The sequence below is a fragment of the Pituophis catenifer genome, unplaced genomic scaffold, assembly GCF_029215685.1.
Source record: "Pituophis catenifer annectens isolate HBS135680 unplaced genomic scaffold, rPitCat1.0.hap2 SCAF_2, whole genome shotgun sequence".
NCBI classification, from domain to species: domain Eukaryota; kingdom Metazoa; phylum Chordata; class Lepidosauria; order Squamata; family Colubridae; genus Pituophis; species Pituophis catenifer.
Window position 1 is genome coordinate 20,774,967 of NW_027256882.1, and position 25,307 is coordinate 20,800,273.

The 25,307-nt window shown below is 38.7% G+C and overlaps 1 protein-coding gene across 1 annotated transcript in view; it reads left to right on the plus strand.

The window, feature by feature from the left end:
* The first annotated feature begins 1,274 nt into the window (after positions 1-1,274).
* LOC139309986 (vomeronasal type-2 receptor 26-like) overlaps positions 1,275-25,307 on the plus strand; it is a 39,562-nt gene continuing 15,529 nt past the window's right edge. Inside the window, exon 1 of the mRNA XM_070934169.1 lies at positions 1,275-1,508. Coding sequence (XP_070790270.1) covers positions 1,275-1,508 — 234 coding nt within the window. The remainder of the gene's footprint in view (positions 1,509-25,307) is intronic.

Here is a 25,307-nt window from a genome sequence, read left to right on the forward strand (position 1 = left end):
AGATGGAAAACATGACCAGATAAATTAACTCACCTTCACTGTAATATAAAACTAAATTAACAGTTTCTTTCAAGTCTAATAAAATAATTTTCCTCCCATGGTTTTTACAACCTCAAAATCCAGGGATGGTCCCTTCTCAACCTCTTGTTCTGCTCACTGCCTCTTATCTGACTGCTACCGCTACCAATACATCTCCTGAGAGCCAGGTGTGTGTATCAATATCAGTTGTGGGTTGCTCCCGGTTTGCCCCGGTTCAAGCGAACCGGTAATGGCGGCGGCAGGAAGCTCTGCCCATCTGCCCAGACATAATCATGGGCTTCTCTCAGGGAATATCAGGCCAGACTCATGCAAACAGTCATACATTAGACCTCTTTTTTATCCCAAAGCAGGTGTCGTAATCCAGAGTTGAAAAGGATTTCCACATCCATGTTGAATATGGTGAGATCACACTCTGATTAAGTTGCAAGTACAAAGCACCTTGGACCAGGCTGTTTCCACTTACATTTGAACCATTTTAATGGAGTGCAGGACTTTCAAGATGGGGTATCCTTTAAATCAAAGTTGACCAAAGTGGAATTAGAGATGACTGGACAGAGTTTTATTCACATTTATTCAGTGTTTTATTCATAGTCTGCTGAATGGACAGGCAAAGCACTAAGTTGGGACTCAATTCATTTGTGTCTTGCAACCTGGCTCAGAGGTGTTGAGAAGCGTTATTATTTATTCACATACTTTTCTAGAGACTTCATTGCTCTTTTTCTACCTTGCCTTGAAAAACATGGACTTGCTGGTGGTTTTTTTTTGGGGGGATGGGGGAGGAAGTACCTCATTAAAGAGTCAAAGGTTGTTTGTCATAATTATTAACTGTTATTTTGGAACATACCTATCCGAAAGTCATATTTCTATTTTATTTTGACATCAAATATTCTTTTGTATTGAGATCTGGTCTGAAGAAAATAATGAAACACTTGGGGATGAAGATGCAGCCTAGAAGTCCTGCATTGGAGGCCAAGATGGAGAAGACCTGCACAGCCACCATGTACTTCCCTTTGGTGCTCAGGTAGGTGGGCAAAAAGGACACCCAGACACTGCAGAAGACCAGCATACTGAAGGTGATCAGCTTGGCTTCATTGAAGGCCCCAGGAAGATTCCTGGCCAGGAAAGCCACCGTGAAGCAGATGAGAGCCAGGAAGCCCATGTAGCCAAGGGCAAGGTAGAACATGGCAACAGAGCCTTCATTACATTGCAGGATGATCTCTGCAGATTGTGAGGACATGTCGGACTCAAGGAATGGGGGAGAACTGCCCAACCAGATGCTGCAGACAACAATTTGGGGACCAGAGCAAGAAAGGATAATGGAGTTGGCAAAAATCTTTCCCAGGAAATTCTGCACTTTACTCCCTGGTTTTGTGGCCCAGAAGGCCAACACCACTGTGATGGTTTTGGCCAAGACAGTAGAAATGGCAGCAGAGAAGATGATGCTGAAGGCCATTTGTCGAAGAAGGCAGGTGACTCTCCTTGGCTGACCAATGAACAAGAAGGGGGTGAAGAAGGAAAGCAGGAGACAAACAAGAAGGATATAAGAGAGGTCCCAATTGTTGGCTTTGACTATGGGAGTTTCTTGGAATTTAATGAAGGTTCCCAAGACAAAGCATGTGATTAAAGACAGAAACAGGGCAATTGAAATCAGGATGAACCCCAATTTTTCTTGATAGGATAGGAAAGTCTTAATTTTAGGGATACATTGAGTTCGGTTGTTGTTTGGATGTTGATCTGCTGGACATTTCCTGCATTCTTCTGTGTCTGAAAAAAGGCAAGAGTAACATCTACTTTAAAGCTTGTCCTTTTGTATAATGCTAAAATCCTCTCTTCAGATGTTGTCTTGGCTACCTGTTGTTGAGGAAGCTTAATTGGGCTTCCTGAAATGAGAAAAGATTGGACATGTCCTCAATGGTTCTTTCCAAGTCTGGTTGGTCTGAAAGGACATCTATTTCTGTGATTAAACCAGCCTTTTGTCTACCATGTATAGACAATTTGTTGATGAAGGCTGTTTTTAAAAATGCATTTCCAGATTTAATCCTGGAGCTGCAATTGTACTGTCTGGTCTGTGATTATCCCTTTTTGTAGTTTCCTCTACTTTTTTGCCCCTCTCACTCATGCCTCCATAGTAAGGAACAGTTGCTTCCCTCTGGGCATTCATTTTGAAGAATGATGAGAAAATCCTTCCAAAAATGTATGCTCCCTCCTGTCAGCCCTGGAATCATTTTCCCCTGGCCCTTCAGGGCTGCCACAGTGGAGATGAGTCAAGCTGTGGGAACAGGAAGGGGGAGGTAGAGATAGCTAGGGGATTGCAGCCAAAATAAAATTCTTTCCTCTGAGAACCAAGGACTTTCCCACCAGGTACCAGGAGGTGGGATCTGAGACCAACTGACTCTTGGACTGTGACCTGATTGGACTGTGTGATGAATTGGTAGCCTTGGTAGTACAGTGGTTTAAAGCACCCTGTTATTAACACAGCTGCCTGCAATTACTACAGGTTCGAATCTTACCAGGCTCAAGGTTGACTCAGCCTTCCATCCTTTCTAAGGTAGGTTAAATGAGGACCCAGTTTGTGGGGGCAATAAGCTGACTTTGTATAAATATACAAAAGTATGAAGGCTGTTGCTTAATGCATTGTAAGCCGCCCTGAGTCTCCGGAGAAGGGCAGCATATAAATCAAATTAAAAAAAAATGCATGGGCAGGGGAAGGAAAACTTTTAAACTAGGGGGAAATCCAGGGAGGGGGATTTAGAGTTAGGTTTCCCCAGATGTGCCAATTTGACATGCCTAATAAATCTATACTTTGAGGAATATGCCTGCCTTGGAGTTTTGATTCCGTTGGGTGTGTTACTTGGAACCCTGACACTTCTATTAACTCCATCTAGAAGGCAACAAGCAAGCTAGGAAGCTGCCAATAGTGCATCTGTTTAAAAAAAAGACTTCAGATTTTCAGTAGCATATCAATGGACTAAGGCAGTGGTCCCCAACCCCCGGTCCGCGGACCGGTGCCGGGCCGTGGAGTACCTGGCACCGGGCCGCGCAGTGGCCGGGGGACATGAACGCTGCAGCGCAAAGGCTCCTGGGCCGTGCGCAATGGGCCGTGCGCAAAAGCTCCTGGGCCGTGCCCCCACCCCTGCGCGCGCTCAGCGGGCCGCGGCGATAAAAAGGTTGGGGACCACTGGACTAAGGTACCCAAGAGAAACATAGAAGAGACAGACTTTCTCATTTTATTGTAGAACCAGAGAGAACAACACTACCACTATACCTGGCATGCAATCAAGCATCTGGAAAAAAACAGCATGTCATGGCTCCAGACTCTAATTCTGACACTGAATGAGTGACATGTCAGCCTTAGCAGGCACAAAACCAGGAATCATCTGAGTATAATCAAATATAGGCACCTTTAAAAAAAAAGCTGAAGCAGTCAGTTAATGAGGTATGGACGCCAAACCCTTCAACTGATTAGAGCAGATAACAGAACAAAGACATTCAGTGAGGCTTCTTGCAAAAGAAGGATTAACTATCTTAATTAAAGTTTGTTGGCTGTAGGTTGATTTAAGAGGCAGCCATGTTTTTCCTTGGAAAAAACAATCTGATCTCCATCTCTGGTCTGTGATTCCTGTGAACCCTGTTTGGGTAAAAGACCCAGAAACTTTGACCTTAGGAATTTGAGCGTTGGCTCTTTGAACTTCAGACAGAATTTTGACCAATTTGCTCCTGTTGGAGCTGAAACATCCAGGGGAAGATTTCTTTCCAAGTGACTCTGTTTTGATTTACATTCCTTTCCTTGTCTGCTGCTTATCAACTTAGCTTTCAGTAACCTTTTCCTGTTTCCTATTCTATTCTATTCTATTCTATTCTATTCTATTCTATTCTATTCTATTCTATTCTAGTCCAGTCCAGTCCAGTCCAGTCCAGTCCAGTCCAGTCCAGTCCACACTATTTTGACCATCAACTGTATGAATCTGAACTCTAAGGACAGAGCCATGAAGGGCAAGTGCAAAGGATTGGGGAGGGGAAGGTGATCCCTGCCACACTGAAATACGTGAGTCAAAATGGAAACATACTGTAGCTTAGAATGGAATGACATGCTGATAAAAGGCTTCTAAGCACTTCATTTGGCACAGTAGCCCTTGAAAAGTATGATGGAAGTCACCTTCAGGATGAATGCAGGATGACTTCAGGATTTCCTCAAGCACTTCTCTTTCTAACGTTTAGTAGAGCATCATCCCACTAGGGTAAGAAAGCTCAGCCTTAACTCAAAGTTTCCTTATGCACAACTCTTCACTCAACTTTCAGGCAACAATCCATGTCATTATGCCCTTGAATATCCCACTTTTAAGGGAAATGGGGCAAATATAAATTTAGAACATGAAAGGTATGGTGAAAATGAAAGATAAGAGAGGGAGTTCCCATATAATAATAACCCATTATTGTTCAATATCTTTTTTTTTCCAAGTATTCCACACTTGGAATACTGCATTCAGTTATGGTCGCCACGATGTAAAAAAGATGTTGAGACTCTAGAAAGAGTGTAGAGAAGAGCAACAAAGATGATTAGGGGACTGGAGGCTAAAACATATGAAGAACGGTTGCAGGAACTGGGCATGTCTAGTTTAATGAAAAGAAGGACTAGGGGAGACATGATAGCAGTGTTCCAATATCTCAGGGGCTGCCACAAACAAGAGGGAGTCAAGCTATTCTCCAAAGCACCTTGAGGGTAGGACAAGAAGCAATGGGTGGAAACTAATCAAGGAGAGAAGCAACTTAGGAGAAATTTCCTGACAGTTAGAACAATTAATCAGTGGAACAACTTGTCTCCAGAAGTTGTGGATGCTCCAACACTGGATGTTTTTAAGATGATGTTGGATAACCATTTCTCTGAAGTGGTGTAAGGTTTTCTGCCTAAGCAGTGAGTTGGACCAGAAGACCTCCAAGGTCCCTTCCAATTCTGTTATTCTATTCTGATCCCAAATTAACCTTTAAGGCCATATCTTATTATTCACTAGGAAAAAATAAATATATATATATTGGATAGACATTAATTGCTAAAAATCCTATCAAAATGCCCTTGTGGAATATGTTGGTATGTGGTATGTGGTCTTCCCAGATAAGAAATATTTCCTTTTTCTCTGGTGCCACCCACCTTCCATGGTGGAGATGGTTCCTTCTGTACAGGGAAGACAGTCGTAGCAGCAGATGGGCTTCCCTTCCTGAGCCACCTTCATGAATCCAGGATGGCAGCTTTCCACACACCTGGAAGAAGGAAGAATCTGAAAAAAAGGAGGTGCATCCAGAAAATAAGTTGTGATTTTATTTCACCGACGATCTGGAATGAGCTCCCCCCAGAGATACGGAGGATTCCGGATCTGCGCACCTTCTGCCGCGAGCTGAAGACGCTTTTATTTCATCAAGCAGGCCTCGCCTAAATCTTCTCCCTTTTAAGTGTAAATTTTAAATTTTTAATGTATTTTAAAATATGGGTATTTTAAATTATGGGTACTAATTCAGCCAAATTTATTTAATTCATTTTATTCGATTTTAAATTCTGTATATCTATGTGTTTTATCTCATGGCTGTGCACCGCCCTGAGTCCTTCGGGAGTAGGGCGGTATAGAAATTCAATAAAATAAATAAATAAATAAAATAAATAAATTTCCACAATGAGGACAAAAGAGAAATGGGTTGAAGATCCTAGTATAAGGCTTAGTTTTGCTAAATTTGAAGCATGTAGAAAGCAATAGCACTTATATACTGCTCCATTGTGCTTTACAGCAGTCTGTGAGTAGTTTACAGAGTCAGCATATTGCTCCCAACAATCTGGGTCCTCATTTTATCAACCTCAGAAGGATGGAAGTCTGAGTCAACCTTGAGCTGGTCAGGATCAAACTCATGGGTATAGGCAGAATTAGCCTGCAATACTGCATTCTAATCACTGGGCCACAAGGGCTCTTTAAAGACCTCAACAATGTGCTTGCTTGCATGCTGCTTCCCTTTTCTTCTTCTTTCTACATTAATTTTGTACCCTTCCATTTTTAGTTTAGGTTCTAAATTTATATGTTAAAATCAAGGTAAAGTTTAATATTTTTGTCCTTTGGGGAAATGACCTCAAACCTATCCTGGTTGAAATGTACTTCCCTTCACAGAAGACTAGTGAATAATTTCCATAAATGGCTGAGTATATATTTCTCATAGACAGCTTGATATCTAACCAAAGAATTTGCTGTCTCTCCTACAGATGATTTTCAAAACCATTTTCTGTCTGAAGGAAGAAATTCTGTTAGTAAGAGATTCACCAAGACCAAAATGAAGATTTCTCCCACCTTGTTCATTTTGTCCATCTCTGTCATACCCTTTGGGTTGACCATAAATTTAAAAACCAGGGATCCCTTTTTTTCTAGGCTTCCCATCATCACGTTGGTAATTGATCTGTTGTGCTGCAGCCAGTTGACAATGTCCAGGTCTGCTGTGAGGTCTCCCTTCTCATCCAGTGTCACGCCATCTATGGATTTATTGTAAAATTTAGATTTTTCAAGAAAGGGGTGAAACTGGAATGGAAGAGAAAATGGGAATCTTTATACAGGATATCCAGACTTCTGTTTCAAGATCCCTTTAATTGATAAGAAAGAAATGAAAGTTTCACTTTCACTATTCAGGAGATAATCTATCAACATTTGAATCATAACAGTAACCTAGTATGTATGTATGTATGTATGTATGTATGTATGTATGTATGTATGTAAGTATGTATGTACCATATTTTTTGGAGTATAAGACACACCTTTTTCTCCCCAAAAAAGAGGGTAAAAATCTGGGTGTGTCTTATACTCCGAATGTAGCCCCACCCAGCCTCGTAAACGGAGATTTCAGAGGCTGAAAGTAGCCTCTGAAAGAAGCTTCAGAAAAAAAGCCTCAGAAACAAAGCTTCAGAAAAAAAGCCTCTGAAAGACTTTTATCTAAAATAATATGGCAAGCAACAAAAGAAGAATCAGTAAAGGTTCTAACCAAACTATGTTAACAAATCTGGAGAATGACACAATAACCAACAGATCGGAAGAGGTTAATCTACATACCAATACCAAAGAAAGGAGATTGAACAGAGTACAGATAGTCCTTCAGAAAAAAAGCCTCTGAAAGAAGCTTCAGAAAAAAAGCCTTTTTTTCTGAAGCTCTGTTTCGGAGGCTTTCAGAGGCAGAAAAAAAAGTTTTTTTCTGAAACAGAGTTTCAGAAGTTTCAGAGGCAGAAAAAAAAGCAAGGCACAGAAGCTCACAACCAACGAACCTGTTGCTAAAATTCACCTCTGGAAACAGCTGATTGGGGGTATTCCAGGAGGCCGATCCACCCACCAATCCACCTTTTTCTTATTTCCCTCCAAAAAAACTAAGGTGTGTCTTATACTCTGAGAAATACGGTATGTATGCATGCATGCACATGTACTGTGTATATCTATGTGTGTATATACTCTGTGTGTGTGTGTGTGTGTGTGTGTGTGTGTGTGTGCGTGTGTGTGAAGAAATACCTGCCAAGCTTTCAGCCGTGGAGTTTCTGAGTGCTTATCACCTCCCACTTTTCTCCTCTTGGATCTGGACACATAGGCTGCATGTAAGGCCCATGCCACAGCCCAGATGGTGTTGTAAATGAAATAATTGTCTATGCAGAGGACCTGATCCTTCGCCTTTGGAGGCACAGCTTTCAGTTCTTGTCTTTCTCTGCAGCGTCTCCAGATTTTCACAGAAAAGGAATTTTTGGTGTAGGAGCACATAAAGAATTTTTTGGCAAAGCGTCTCATGTAAGAATGAAACTGTTGCAATATTTTCAGGATCAGACTCAATAAAGATAATAGAAGTTAGAGATTTAAATATATTTCTCTTTAATCATAATAGGCATTCTATATTCGCTGAATATTCAAGATAGAAGCAAGGAAAATGGGGAGGATGGCTCCTTATATATACAAGGGGTGGAGCCAGGAATGGGAGTGGTAAATTATGAATACATTAAAGTCCAAAGAATAAGTTAACCCCTGATGTTCCATATATACATTATTTACACATTAGAGAATAAGGCATTTACATCTGACAAATCCCCCTCTAAATGCCGGTTCGTTATACAACACCAGTTACATTCAGATTCAGGACAATATAATACATATAATTTAGAAGTTAAATATTTGTGTTGTTTAGAAGGTAAGGGTTTTGTTAATATATCAGCTAATTGTTCAGAAGTATCACAATGTATTGCTTTGATGAATCCGTCTTGAGATAGTTGTCTCACGTGCTTAAATTTTATATCAATATGCCTGGACCTTTGTCCAATTGCATCGGATCTAGATATTTCAATGGCCGCTTTATTGTCTTCATGCATAATAAATGGTAAAGTAGGTTTCTTCCAAACATCTGTGATCAAATCATTGAACCATACAAGGTTATTTGCAGCTTTAGACAAGCAAACATATTCCGCTTCTGTGGTAGAAGTGGCTACCAGTTCTTGTTTACCAGTATACCAGTAAACTGGACAATCGTTCAATAGAAAAACATAACCAGAGGTACTCTTTCTGCATGATGTATCACCAGCCCAATCTGCATCAGCATAACAAGTAATTTTTGGTTCTTTGTCATTATTTGGTTCCAATATTAAACAAAAATCTAATGTACTTTTCAGATATCTTAAAATTCTTTTGACAGCTTCCCAATGATACAAGGTTGGTTTGCTAACATATCTTGACAATAAATTGAGAGGTAATGCAATATCTGGCCTAGTCCAATTAGATATATAAAGGAGTGAACCTATAACTGATCTGTAAAATGTGTTGTCTTTAAACTCAGGGGAAGATTCATCAGTGTTTCTAAGAAAATCAGTTTGCATAGGTGTGTCACATGTTTTGGCATTATTTAAGTTACATTTGTTTAGGAGTTCAATAATTTTATCTTTCTGAGTAAGTTTGAATCCCCTTTTTGTTTTGTTAATTTGTACACCAAGGTATTTATTCACTCTACCTAGTGATTTCAATGAGAAATGTTCGTTTAACTTATTTACAAAGATTTCCCTGCTCTCTTTATGCTTTCCAATATATAAAATATCATCCACATAAATTAATACAAATTCAATATGATCATTACTCTTTTTTACAAAGAAACAGTTATCAGCAGTGGTGGCGTTGAAATCCATGGTCTTAAGTACTTTTACCAAGCAATCGTACCATCTTTTGCCAGATTGCTTCAATCCGTACAGACTCTTATTTAATAACCAAATTTCGTTCTTATTAGTGTATTGACTGTGTGGTGCTCTTACATATATTTCCTTATCTAATTTTGCGTGTAAGTATGCAGTCTGTATGTCATATTGAAACACGTCCAGATTGAGTGCAGATGCTACTACAAGAGCTGTTTTGACACTCTCTGTTCTCACTGTTGGTGAATAAGTGTCAGTATAGTCTTCTGGATATTTTTGTGCATAACCTTGTGCAACTAGTCTGGCCTTGTATAAGGTATTACCTCCTTCCAAATTCTTAATTTTATAAATCCACCTGGTACCTATAATTGTTTTATCCTTAGGTGCGATCGCAGGTGTGAATACATTTAATTCTTGTAAACTTTCCATCTCTTTTTCCATAGCTAGTTCCCATTTTTCTCTTTCTTCACGGGGAAGTTTCAATACTTCCTCATATGTATTAGGTGTTATTTGTTCTCCATCCATATGCATTATGTAATCTTTGTATTTATTTGGTATTTGGTTTCTATTGTTTCTAATATTTCTTTCAGGTTTGCTATGGTTGTCATGCAAATATCTGGCTTCCTTTTTTGTTAATGTGTCTGTCTTTATTTTATGCTGACTATTTGTCCAAGTTTTGGTTTTGTTCTTACTTTTGTTAATATTTTGATTTTCTGTTGTTCCTTCCTCGCAAGATATATTATCTTTGCTTTTATTAGGAAATATTTCATTAAGGTGCAATTTAGACCAATTGGCCTGCTCATGGAACACAGCTGTTCTGGATACTATAAATTTGTTATTACTATCAATGAATCTGTACCCTTTGGTTCCAGTTTCGTATCCCATGAATCTTAATCTCCTGGATACGTTTTCTCCCTTTCTCCTCAATTGTTTAGGTATGTGTACGTCTGCAGTAACTCCAAATATGTGCATGTGTGCTAATTTGGGTTTTCTATTGTACATCACCTCATATGGTGTCTTATTCACAATACTGGACCATGTTCTATTTTGAGTGTAATTTGAATAATGTAAGGCTTCTGACCAAAATTGTTTGCCTAAACCAGCATCCTCTAATGTGCATCTAATCATGGTTTGTAGTGTGGAATTCTTTCTCTCTACAATCCCATTTTGAAATGCAGAAAATGGATTGGACGTGAAATGTAGCATCCCTCTATCCTTTAACCATTGGGAGAATTCTTTAGACATGAATTCACATCCCCTATCTGTCATAATTTGTTTTATTCTGATATTATGCTGTGTTTCTATGCGTTTGTAGAATTCCTTAAATTTCTGAAAGGTTTCATCCTTGTGCTTTAATGTGTAAACAAAACCATAGCGACTGTAATCATCCACTATTGTTAGGAAGTAACGTTTTCTATAGGTAATTGATGGAGTTAATGGACCAACTAAGTCCATATGTACCAAATCAAAAATATTGTTAGTTGATCTGTTAGATTTTTTTGGTCTGGGACTGGTTTTTAGTTTGGTGGATTTACATACTGAGCATTCCAAATAATTTTCACAATTTTTTATTTTGACACCTTCTGCGTGTTCAGTCATTTTTTGTACTACGGGAAAGCTTGCATGTCCTAACTTCCTATGTAAGATGTGAGCACACTCATCATGAATTGGTTTACCTATTTTTGGTTTCTTCTCATTGTGTGTATTTTTGTTATCATGAGTTATTTTACATTCATCATTGTCACTGTTATTGACATTTTCATCATCTGCTTCAATACAATCTTCCATATTTGAATCAATGTTATGTAACCATCTTTCTTTGGTTATCAGATAGGGTAGACCCCCTTTTATCATCACAGTACCTACATTTGTTTTGTTCTTTTCTATAGTTGCTTTCCCCTTTGAGAAAACTATATTGATGTCAGATTCTCTGCTTAGTTTTATAGCACTCAGTATGTTGTGAGGTATTTCTGGGATTAATAATACCCCCTCTATTTTCCCTAAACCAGGCAAGGTCACATTTCCTCTGCCTAATACTTGAACCTTTTCTTGATTAGCTACCTTTATCACAAACTTATCTTCTGTAAATGAAGATAATATACTTTTGTTGTTAGTGGTGTGATTTGTTGCACCAGAATCAATAAGCCAATTATTGTTCTCATCTTGTTGTGTTCTGGTGCTGTCTTGTTTATTTAGCCCATTTAGTGACCCAGATTTTCTCTCTTTTGAATTTTCTCTACCCCCTCTACTTTCTCTGTAATTTGGTGGACTTCTATATTTGTGTCTATCTGTGGAAGATTGTCTGTAATTGTATTTGCTCCTATATTCTGGCCTATGTCTCTCCCTTGGGACTTTGGGACAGTCTCTTCTACTGTGTTCCCTGGATCCACAATTGTGGCATCTAAAGGCCTCATTATATTTATCTTGAAAGACTACTTTCCTAAAAGATTTGTGTTCTGTTTGGTTACTGGAACGATTTTTTCTTGAATTGTCTTCTGCTATCAATTTGTTAGATAGACTTTCTATTGATAAATATCCCAAATTAATGGTATCTAAGTGTGACATAAAGCTATCCCATGATGGATCAAGTGAATTGATAATAACACTTTTCATTGTTTGATCTGAAATCACTTCCCCCCTCAATTGCAGCTCAGCTCTTATTTTGTTTAGATTTATCAAATGCTCACTTATAGAAACCCCTGGTTTCACTCTAGAAGAAAAGAAATCCTTAGACATTCTTGTGGTTGTGGCTACGCTATCGCTGTGAAATAGATTAAACATGCATTGAATTATTTCTGATACAGTTAGGTTTGGTTTGATGCTATAATACATTGCAGGAGACACGCTAGAAATTATTATGAAAAATGCTCTATGATGTAAACAATCTATTTTTAAAGTCCAAGGTCTTCTTGGAGGACTAGTTATAAAGAATAGTAAATTTTCTTTCATGAAAATAACCTGAAGCTGTTGGTACCACTCTTGTAAATTAATGCCATCAACTCTAAGTTTTGGGAAGTCACTGGGTAAGTTCCCCACATTATTTTGTCCATTACTTACAACCTGAGGCAGTCCGTGGTCTCTCAAGTGCAGGAAATTACAGAACGGCATTGGGATGCTTGTAACGAGTCTGCGCGGTTCTCTGGCCAGTTCAAGTCTTTCGGGGCCGTCTACGTAGTTTTGCACATGCGCGTTGCTCATTTCTTCTTTGGCGCCGTTGTGGAAGGTTCTCTCCATTTCAGCTCTCTCGATCCGCTCCTCTTCAGATGAGTCGGTCTCTGGCTCGGTTTTTGGGGCTTTGGTGATGGCGACGGTTCTTCTCTTTCTCTTGTGTGCGCTGGCACTCGATTCTGTCTGCGGTGTAGGACGGAATCGGCATGGCTCTCTGGGCTCGGGTGTCGTCGTTTTCGAAGTCAGGATGGGAGCGTGCAGGTCTTGAGTTGTCGGTTTGATTTCTTGCTTCTTCGTTGATGTCTTGGAGATTTTCAATCTTGGCCCAAAAGCAGCAAAAAGCGTTTTCATTGCTGACTTTACTTGAGACTTTGTTAAATCGTCTTCACTTTCTGATTTTGGTTCATCTGAAGAGTTTGAGACTTCTTTTTCACTTTCTTCGTCTGATAGCGTTTTTCGCGCCAGAAATTTTGAACTGAGCGTTTTGATTGGCTCTGCTTCACTCTCTTTTGAAGTTCGTTGAAACCAAGATGGCTGCCATTCAAAATTTCGCGCGAGGTCACATCTTTTCTTTTTTACAACTATTTTCTCAGTAGTCATTTCACTCACAGTTTTTTGATCTTTGGGTTTTTCTTTAATGACGTTTTTCTCTCTCGCTGCTCCGCTGTTCCTCAGCATCTCCTGGAGGTCCGCGATGAGGCTTTCATCATTCTTTTGGTTTTTTAGTATCTTTAATATCTCTGACCTGAGTTCGTTATTTTCTATCTCAATTTCTTCCTGGTCGTTGTTTTCACTCATCAGTTCTTCTTCTTCAGTGGTGTATTCTTCGGATTCTCTCGAAATCGCATTAGTGGATTCGTTGATCATCTCTTGATCAGTTTCTATTTCTTTGCTGTAGGCCCTGGTGTTGGGCCTATCTTTCTTGAACATTTTTAATTACTTATTGAGTCAATTAACCATCCTCTGCTACCAGCTTGTTGCAATATTTTCAGGATCAGACTCAATAAAGATAATAGAAGTTAGAGATTTAAATATATTTCTCTTTAATCATAATAGGCATTCTATATTCGCTGAATATTCAAGATAGAAGCAAGGAAAATGGGGAGGATGGCTCCTTATATATACAAGGGGTGGAGCCAGGAATGGGAGTGGTAAATTATGAATACATTAAAGTCCAAAGAATAAGTTAACCCCTGATGTTCCATATATACATTATTTACACATTAGAGAATAAGGCATTTACATCTGACAGAAACTGTTTATGGACATCACATTTTGACATTTGATTTGCCTTCAAAACAAAGGAAACAATGCTTTGAATGAATTCCAAGGGAAATCCTTGCTCTGTGAGCACCATTTTAAAATCCCAGAGCACTGGTGTCACCAGGACTTTGCCTGCAGCAGATTCTTTTATTCTCTTATGCACGAGATGTAGAATTGCTAATCCTGAGCTGATCGAATCAATCTCTGCAGCATAAAGAAAGACGGCCACGTGTCTCCATTGGTGATATGCATGATAATCTATGAAGACATTTTGTAGAGCTGGTGAAAAGTCCTGTGATATAACTGGACAAATGCCACTCCTTATCAGCATGGAAGTCACTGTTGTTATGAATTTCTGCCCCTGGTCAGTGTCCGGAGCAAGCAGACCAACCAAAGTCCACCTGAAATGGAGAAGAAGCTTGACCATCCCTGAATACTGGAATCCTTCAGCAGGGAGCATCGGGTAGAAGAAAGGAAAGCCAGCTTTATCCATCAGAATCTGGGAAACAAAATTGTAATTTATCTGAAAAGGAAGTAAAGGGAATCAAAGTAAAATAAACCATGAGAACTTACCTCTAATGAAGGGTTAGTTCCACTCCTTGCATGAAAACCTCTATAATCCCTTATTGCTTTATGCATTGTTTTCACCCCATGTTCTCAACACAGTATCAACAGCAGAGTCCTTCAGGTTTCTAGGTTCTATCATATCTCAAGACTTAAAATGGACACCTAACATCAAAAACATCATCAAAAAAGCACAACAAAGAATGTTCTTTCTGCGCCAACTCAGGAAGCTCCAACTGCCCAAAGAGCTGCTGATTCAGTTCTACAGAGGAATTATTGAGTCTGTCATCTGCACCTCCATAACTGTCTGGTTTGGCTCTGCAACCCAACAAGACAAACACAGACTTCAAGGGATAATTAGAACTGCAGAAAAAACAGTTGCTATCAATCTGCCTTCCATTGAGGATCTGTATACTGCACGAGTCAAAAAGAGGGCTGTGAAAATATCTACATAACCCTCACATCCTGGACATAAATTGTTTCAACTTCTACCCTCAAGACAACGCTATAGAGCACTGCACACCAGAACAACTAGACACAAGGGCAATTTTTCCCCGAATGCCATCACTATGCTTAACAATTAATTCCCACAACACTGTCAAATAATTTACTAAGACTGTATTGCTATTATTCTTCTCTTCCTTACTAGTATTTATCTCTTCCCACTTATGACTATAACCATGTTTCTTGTATCTTTCAATTATATTGTTTTATTTGTTCAGTAGTACGATTTGATAGCTCATTAGTAACCTTGACTATCACTAAGTGCTGTATCTTTTTATTCTTGATGAATGTATTTTATTCTCCTTATGTACACTTGTCTTGTCTTTTTATGTACACTGAGAGCATATACACCAAAGACAAATTCCTTTTGTGTCCAATCACACTTGGCCAATAAAGAAATCTATTCTATTCTATTCTATTCTATTCTATTCTATTCTATTCTATTCTCAAGAGGAGATTTTTTTTATCCCAGGAAAAATTTTCCTAATCTGGACTGGGACTACACCAGAGGGGATAAATTTGATTTACACCTGCTCTTCCTTTGCATAATCAAACCATCACCCTAAGACGAATCATTTCCATAATAAAGACACTTACTTTTATTTACAAAGGAGCACTTCTGACTGAAAGCTGCATGATTAAAAATGGTCTTCCTAGCAAAGATGTACCTGTGGGATTTTGTAGGTGCCTAACATGGATGATATCTGGATGGAGAAGCCGGTTTCAGCCCCTTCAAGAACAGCCACTGTGTTTCTCTGCCTCCCACAACTGTAGTTGGGAACATTGGCCTCCCCCTCTGAAAGCAAGTCCAGCAAAGCATCTGAAGTCTTTCTTGGACTGAAATAATTTTCATAGATATTGTAGCCCAGAGTGATGTTGGGCAAGAAATGGGAATCCTGGTTAATCTCCTGGATGGCAAAAAGGAAGGATAGCATTTTCCAATATTGTGTTGCTTTTACCCTGTGCGAATAATGTAGTAAACATACTATAATCAATGAAATAACATTTTAATTAATCTCTGTCTACAAAAATATTTCTAACCTGTTTTAAAGAATTCCTCACAATGGACTATAGCAATGCTGGAAAAATTAACATTAAAAATAGTAAAAAGCAGTAACCTATATCAAATAAAATATATCTGATATTTCAAAAGCGCCAACCAAGTGGGTGACAAATGAACAGGTTTTGAGCAGTTGAGGACATATTTAGATGGATTGGTTCATCTAGTCTAAGAAAGCTAAGAGATCTACAATATTTGAGGGGCTGCCACAGAACGGAGGAGGTCAAGCTATTTTCCAAAGCACCTGAAGCCCAGACAAGGAATAATGGATGGAAACTGAACAAGGAGAGATTCAACCTGGAAATAAAGAGAAATTTTCTGACAGTGAGAACAATCAACCAATGGAACAGAAGTTGCCTCCAAAAGTGGTGGGAGCTTCATCACTGGAAGCTTTCAAGAAGAGACTGGACTGCAATCTGTCAGAAATGGTGTAGGGTCTTCTGCTTGGGTGGGGGGTTGGACTAGATGACCTTCAAGGTCCCTTCCAATGATGATAATCTATATCTGTATCTAACTGAAATGCTGGGATTCGTTCAATTTATATTTCATTTTCATATACTAAGAGCAACATAAGTCTAAAGGAATCTATTTTAGCATTGGCTTATTCCTGAGGCTGTAGGTGTCCTTGCAGTTGATCTAAGATTTCAGACTGACCTTAAACATTCTTTGTTTTTCTATTTAGGTTCTGCAGTATTTAATATTGGAGTTGTTCTTGATATTAAATATAGAATCATTAAGTATATACTCGGATACAAACACACAGAGAGAAAGAGGAACTGTGCTCCTTAACAGTAACTTATTGATTCCTGCATATTTCTATTTTGAATATCCACTGTCAAACCTATTTGACTAAGGATGTTTAATTTATGTATAAATCATTAGAGGATTTGGAATCCGTTCAAATGGGAATCATAGAGATGGAAATTCAATGAAATTATAAATTCTGATCTGGGATTCTTTTATACAGTAGTGGCCAAAATTGTGGAAACCTTTTGGGAAAAGTGTCTTTTCTAAAACTAGCTAATAACACCACTTTTGGGGGGAGGAGTACCATAAAATGATATATCAATAGAAATATAATTTAATCAAGAATGTAATGCAATAACTTTTAGGAAGGATTTGCTATTAGAATAGCGGTTACAATATAAAGAAGAAAAGTGAAACACATAGAAAAAAAATGAGATATACAAAAATTATCACCATAGAAAAAGCGAGATATATAAAAATTATCATGTTAGTTAATACTTAGTTGGGTAACCTTTAGCATGAATTAGGGCCTTACAACGTCTTCCCATGGAGTGAACCAAGTCTTTTAGTTCTGCAGCTGTTATAATGTGAAGCCAAGATTGAATGATTGCTTCTATTAACTGGGTTTTATTGCTGGGTCGCTTCTGACTAACAAGTTTCTTTAGTCGGCTCCATAGATTTTCAATTGGGTTAAGGTCTGGGCTATTCCCAGGCCATTCCAGCAGTGGAATAGGATTATCTTGAAACTCCCCCCAAAAAATAGTGTTATAGCCATCAAACCTCAAAACACTTTTCCCAAATGGTTTCCACAATTTTGGCCACTACTGTATGATCAATGAACACAAGAACTAAAAGGGAGGAGATTATTGCATTTTCAATGTAGGAAAAAATACAGCATTCCTGCTTTTTTGTGTCAATATTCACCTCTTAATGGGGCAAGGGAGGAGGAGAAGAGGGGGGACTGTCTTCTTCTCACTAATCCAGATATTGTTAAGTGTAGGGAAAATATAGTTTTCCTACATTGTGTGTCCATGTTCAGCCTTTATGGGGATACAGAGGATGACTTCTCTCTATTCACAGTCCAGCTTGCTTTCAGGATGACAAGGAAAGTGGTTGTTTCTTCTTCAAAGTCAGGAAAATCTGAAGATCCCTCCTAATGATACTACTTGAGAATTTCAAAGGAGGCTTATCAGCTGCTGAAATGCCATGATGCCTAGCTGCAATTCTTTCAATAATTGAAACAATTATTGCGCCGAGGTGGCACAGCGGTTAGAGTGCAGTACTGCAGTTCAGCAGATCGAATCTCACCAGGCTGAAGGTTGACTCAGCCTTCCATCCTTCCAAGGTGGGTAAAATGAGGACCCAGATTGTTGGGGGGCAATAGGCTGACTCTGTAAAACTGCTTAGAGAGAGCTCTAAAGCACTATGAAGCGGTATATAAGTCTAAGTACTATTGCTAATTCAGAAATAAAGTTGCTCTAAATAATGAAGACTGACTTACAGAAATACTGGAGTCACGGGAGATTTTTTGAAATCTTTTGTTTCAAATTTAGCCTGAGTTGCAGAAATGATACCACCGATGGAAAGTTCTCCTGGCCTGTAATGATGTTTTGGGTCTACCTCATCCCGCTGCAGCATCAGGGAGCACTTGGCTTTGAGCACCCCCCAAACTTTCTGGGGGCACAAAAGCAGCAGAAGCAGCCACATGATGCGTTTCTGATGGAGCCTCCAGTCCTATATGTGATTCCAACAAAGAGTAAGAAGAACAACTGGAAGAAAGTTTTTCTCTTCTTCTTTTTTTCAGAAATAATTCAGCCTAGGGTTCATTTCTGAAGCAGAGAGGAGAAAGAACCTCCCACCTGAACAAAAATCTCCATCTCTCCAGACTCATTTATGCACTTGTGGATTTTCAATGCCATGGATCAGCAGCCCACAAAGCTTTTGGTGTGAAGTCATGGTGAAAAACATATTAGTGATGTGTGTGCTTTTTTTTAAATCCAATCTTCTGAAAGATTGTAGAAAAGTCTTTGGGGAATTAGCTCCAAGACTACAGCTAAACACTATAATTTGGATAATGGCAATGAAAAAGAAGTGACGGATGGAGTCCAAACTTTGGATATAGCAATAACAATAGTGCTTAGACTTACTGTACATTTATTTATTTATTTATTTATTTATTTATTTATTTATTTATTTATTTATTTATTTATTTATTTATTTATTTATTGGTTCGATTTATATGTCACCCTTCTCCGGAGACTCAGGGCGGCTTACAATGCATTAAGCAATAGCCTTCATACTTCTGTATATACCTGCTTAGTAGGGCTTTCGGTCCCCCCTAAGCAGTGTTCTTTTTTATACAAAGTCAGCTTATTGCCCCCACAATCCAGGTCCTCATTTTACCTACCTCGGAAGGATGGAAGGCTGAGTCAACCTTGAGCCTGGTGAGATTTGAACTCGCAGTAATTGCAGGCAGCTGGCAGCTAAGTGCTACTTAACAGCACTTTAGTCCGCTGCGCCACCAAGGCTCTTATATACCGCTTCACAATGCTTTACAGCCCCCTCTAAGTGGTTTACAGAGTCAGCATATTGCTCCCCCCAACAATCTGGGTCCTCCTTTTACCAACCTTGGAAGGATAGAAGGCTGAGTCAACCTTGAGCCAGTGAGAATCAAACTCCTGGCAGTCGGCAGAATTAGCCTGCAATACTGCATTCTAACCACTGCGCCACCACGGCTCAGTGAGATGAGCTACTAAGAGAGTAGAATTTGGCTCCAAATCTGGAACTCTCTCACAATTCCTATGCCAAAATTACTGATGCATCACAGAAAGAAGTAAGACAATTGTATCCAGAACATGAACATAAAAGATTATCTGGGTTAGTTCTGTGAGGTCAGAAGACACATTTACTCAAACCTATTTGATTTGATTGAGTATTTTATTTATTTAAATTTATTACAGCTGCCCAACTCCACTAAACTCCAATGGACTTAGCAGACATTTCCCAAAATCACAGATGAGAACGATCTTTCTAGGCCCAGGCTCACTCTCTCATTTCAGATATTTGGAAGCTTGGTTTTCCACGCAATCCAGAAGGGAGGAAGACAATTTTGCTGTTGGGAAATAGCCTGTAAAGAGCCTGTACAATCTTCTTTCCCTTAAAAGATAACGATTGGATACATGTGTTTCCTTGAGCTAAAGTTGGCCCTAATGAATGAGTCAGTTGTGAATTGCTGCTATTCATCCATTCTTTCCACTGGAGAAGAACCTAATTGTTATATACTATATAAGGTAATAAGAAAGTGAGCTATAGGCTTCACTCAGGTCCTCCAAAGAGCCAGGAAAATACTTGAATCTCATAGGCTAAGCCATCTGGCAGCCCTCTATAAAAGGGGACACTGCCAGACAAGCCGGTTGTTGAGTTGTACTGGTCTACTATTAAAGAGCTATTACTGAAGAACCATGTCTGTCTCTTCTATCACCAAATCTAACACTAATGCTGGGAAAGATTGAGGGCAAAAGAAGAAGGGGACGACAGAGAATGAGGTGGCTGGATGGAGTCACTGAAACAGTAGGCGTAAGCTTAAATGGACTCCAGAGGATGGAAGGCCTGGAGGAACGTTGTCCATGGGGTCGCGATGGGTCGGACACGACTTCGAAACTAACAACAAAACAACAATCCATTCTTTCAATTTCTATAGCCACCCATCTCAGCTAAGCAACCTAAGCTCGATTTGGATTCATGCATAGAGAAAACCCTCTAATCATTAGCTTGATTCCTGAGGTGCAGAACTCATGGGAAGCCTGCAAAAATTTGGGCTGCGTTAATGAACAGCAGAGAGGTGCTGAGCTCATTCACATCCAAACCTCACCTTCTGAATCATTCTCCAAGCATGGAAGTCTTTCCCTCAGTACTTCCTGACCAGCATGCTTCACTAAGGAATGGAATTGAGACAGCACAACTGTATTCTCATCCTGTATCTGGAATCCCCAAATGTATTTGCTAGGCCAATGTGAAAGATATGCAGGGATTCTTGGCTAATTATATATATATATATATATATATATATATATATATATATATATATATATATATATATATATATATTTTATTGAAAAAGTTTTCAAATACAAATTTTCCCCCCTTTTTTTCCCCTCCCCCTCCCCCTCCCTAACCCCCCCTCCCCACCCGTCCCCCCCTGTGACTTCTTCATAACAAAAAAAACCTAATTCATAAGAGATTACTTACCCCCTCCTCTAAATACTGACCTTTACTTACTAAAAATATTATTAATATTATAACATCCCCCTTTATCCATACATTTCAAGAAAGGAAAAAAAAAAAGAAAAAAAAAGACATTATACTATAACATTATATAATAACTTCTAATTTAGCAAAATAGTATTATAACTCCCAATTTGGCAATAATCTACCCTTTTTCTCCTCTCCCAAGCTTATATCTATATATTATTACAACAATTCAAAACCACCTTCCACTTTAAAACTATACAATAAATCCTACTTTAACATTTGATCTATATATATTACTATAGCATTTCAAAGCAGCCCTGCCCGTAAAACCTAATTTAACATTTATTCCACTCTATCCATTTCCTCCACTCCCCTAAACATATCACTTAAAAATCCCTTTTCTTAAACTAATCAGTCTGCAAACTAGCTTATTCACCCACTGTCCTGCAAAATTATCATACACAACAATTCTTAATATCTTTAATTCATTGCCCACTCTACTTAAAAATATATGTATATATATTCCATTATATCTAAGTAAAAAAGAAAAGACAATAACTTTAAATTTATAATCCATATGATATCTTCTTTAAAGTCTTTCCACTGGATTATTAAAACCATCATCCATAATAGGGTAACATAGCTTGCTGATGCAACAGTATATTCAAAATCTTCAATCATTTCTACCCCCATCAGTAATAAATATCCTCTTATATGTATGAAAGTAAAAACAACCACCCGAGTGACATTATATTATATTCCATGTAGTGATAATTGTGGCTTTCATCAGGATTATTGATTCCCATCATCGTAGTGGGTAACAACCAGATCTTCTGCATGCCCCAGTATGACTCTTTTGCCTTATAATTCAATATAATTATAATATAGTTATCAGCACAAAAAGGAGTTCCAAAGTAGATAATTAAAATCCATCAGTTTAAGGCTCTTTTCACATCCCAAAATTACGGCAATGCAGAGGCCTGTCACCATCCTCAGGATAATATTGACCAATACGTCGCCTCCTCTATATTTTCACATACTCATTCATTTTTAAAGTCACTGGCTTCACTGTTGCTTGATTTAGAAATTTCTATTTTTATGCGACCTATTTCTTTTTTTCTTTTCTTTTTGCGGGTTTAATTTCCATCCTGGTTTCCTTTCTATGGATTGTATATCAACTAGTCGGTTTTGATTCTGCTCTGTAGATTGATCTTGTTGGTTTTGTTTTTGTGTCTCATCTTTCTTTTTTGCCCCTTGTATATCCCCTAATTGGTTTCCATGCTTGTCCTTGACTTGATAAGTCATCACATTAAAGTCAGATGCCACTTCTCTCAGATTTGTAAATAATCCAGCTGGGGTATCCAAAAAATCCAAAGGCGGTTTATCTGGTACAGTCTCTGTAGCTCGATATTTTCCCTTTATTTCCAACTCCTTCTGCTTATCCTGTATTATACCTGGAGACGTTAAATTCATTTTCAATCTGTTTTGATAAAATTCTTCCGCTCTTTCAACTGTATTTAACTGGTATCTTTCTCCTTGATATCTCAATATAATACCAACTGGAGCGTCCCACCTGAATGGGATATTTCTCTTTTTTAACTCAGTCACCAGAAAAGCAAAATTCTTCCTTTCCATTAATATCTTAGGTGGGAGTTCTTTGTAAATCCAGATCTTTCTTCCATGCAGTTGCAAATTAGAATTGAAAGAATTTTGCACAATATTATTCCTAATTTCTTTATCTGTAAAATAAATCACTACATCTCTAGGCAGTTGCCTTTGCTTGGCAATCCAGGAATTTATTCTGTAAACTCTGTCAATCCTACAAAACACTTCCTCGGGTTGAACCTTTAAAATCCCAGCTAGAAATTCAGAAGATATTTTCCTTAAATCATCTCTGTTATTTTCCTGCAAACCTCTCAGTCTTATCGCATATTCTGTGAAATTATATTGTACCATTAAAACCTCTCTTTCAATCCTCTGTTGCAGATTTTCTACATTACCAGACTTTTGATCAGCCTCCATTTTAGGTTTTTCTTCTGGGCTATTATCCTGAGTGTTTATCAAATCATTTTCAATTTTTTGAGTTCTATTGTCCAATTTATCTTGAATTTCTTCCATTTTAGACTCTAATACATTAGTATTTGTAGCCAACTGTATCATAAATTCTGACAATCCATTAGCAACTTTTAAAATTTTTTGCTCCAAAAAATCAAACTTAGATTTCACCAATTCTTTAATTTCCTGCTTAAATTTTTCAAGATGCTGATTCAAAATCTCATCCCTTCTTACAATCTCCTCTAAAAGAAATTCTATTATATTGAAATCAGGTTTCTGAGATTGAAGAGTTAAAACTTGTTCTTTTAAGTTGTTAGTGGGGGAATCCCCCCCCCACTACTTGTTTGTTTGACTTTGTAAGTTTCAGTGCCATGTTTCCGCCCAGGCAAGCTTTGTTAAAAGAAAAAAAACAAGAAAAAAGAGTTCTTTCCAATCAATAACAATGTCAAGTCTCCAGGGAAAAAAGAGAGAAAAAGACACAGGAGCGAAGTTTTGTCTACAAATATAGCCAGTGGTGTTTATTCTGCTACATTGTATTAATAGCAAACGGAAGGACTTTTCCTTTCAGCCTCTTCTCCAGCCGCGGCAGACGCCATTTTAAAAGGCTTTTTTTCTCCCCCTTTCCTTTCCTCTTTTCTCTTAAATAATTTTTTTTAAAAGATAAGTAAAATACTTGCGATTCAATATTACAGGTCCAGCTCACATTTTCTTTGAGTAATCTGTTAAATTCGCAGGCTTGCTCTTCACGCCTGGCTCTGCATTGGCAGAGGTCTCCCAAAGCCCGGAGCAGCGGCTGGGGATATGGGGCATCTCATCCGCTCCGTCCCAAAAGTAAAAAAAAAACTTTTGGGACTCTGCAGAGAGTTCTACCCACCCCTGCCGGCTCTATCTCCGTTTCCTCATGGAAACGGAGTTTTTTCGAGCCGCCATTCTGCTGTGAAGGCGGCTCTGACAGGCAAAGGAAACTGACGATCCCAAGGGAACGTCTGGCGGCGGCCAGCAGCAAACCGGAAGCCTCGCTAGTTATATATTGAGTGTTCTCTGTGAGAAGGCATAGATTAAGCCTCAGAATTAGACATTGGATTTATTCTCAAGCATCAACTAAAATTGAGGATTGTGGAAATAAAAGCCAAGTCAGTTGGAGCAGAATCCAAGGTGATTTAGGACAAAACTACTAAAAACAGCTGCTCCAGATACAAGAAGGAAAAACTCCCATCTGAATTCCATTTCAGTCTCTTCTAAAAAAAAGAGTTTCCTCACAGCAGGGGTGTCAAACCGGTGGCCCACAGGCCGGATGCGTCACATGCCGGCCATGCCCACCCTAGCTCTGTGAAGGCAAAACATATCACAATACGTCACATGACATCTACGGGACACAGCGAGTTTGACACCCGTGCCTCAGAGCAAGAAGGGAAAGGGTCATGAAATTGCGCAGCAGTGGTTCAGATTATGTCAGAGACACTAAAGCAAATTTGCAGTGTTTTAAATATACTGTATTTTACATTCAAATTTACTGCAGCCTTTGTTATTATGCAGAGAGAAACAACACACAAGATAGCCAGTCTACTATTTCTAGAACACCCAGGATTTTGGAATCCCATAAAAAAGACTAAGGTCTTCATTCCTAACCACAATAAGACCAGCATTACAAAACATGCAATGAAGCATGTTTGGTTCTTACCATTGCCTGAAAATATATAAGAAGAGAATCAAGGGTGAAATCCAGCAGGTTCTGACAGGTTCTGGAGAACCCGTAGCAGAAATTTTGAGCAGAGGTGGCAAATACCACCTCTGGCTGGCCCCAGAGTGGGGAGGGATTGGAGATTTTGCAGTATCCTTCCCCTGCCACACCCACCAAGCTATGCCCATCAAACCACACCACACCACACCATGCCCACCAAGCCATGCCCACAAAACTGATAGTTGATTATCTCTGTTTCATTATATTGCAAGGGAGAACATTCTTGGAAATTCCTTTTTTCTTTGACTTTTCCAAGGAAAAAGAGATGTAATGGATAGGTGGGTGAATAGATGGGTATTTATTTGATTTATATTCATTCAACTCCAGACAGGTATATGGCAACCCATAACATAAATAAAACATAAAGGTCCGAACAATAAAAAAAATGCACAGTAGACCTAAGGCAGCAGCAGCATCCTTTAGTTCAAAAGTCCACAATAAAAAATGGTAACAGTAACAACTTCATCATATCAAAGACGCAGCTTCATAAAACAAACCTGTCACATATGATATCATGAAAGAAAACCAATTGGAAATCAACAAAGCAGAATGACAGGTGACACAAATGCTCCCAGAATAAGTTGGTCTTTGAGGCTTTTTGAGAATCAATTACATTGAGTTACATCAGAATTTCTCCAGCAGGATCCTAGCTCAGCCTGCAGGGAGGACTGAGAACCTCCTACATCTCAGATAATTATTAGAATAGAATAACACAGTTGGAAGGGACCTTGAGGTCTTCTAGTCCA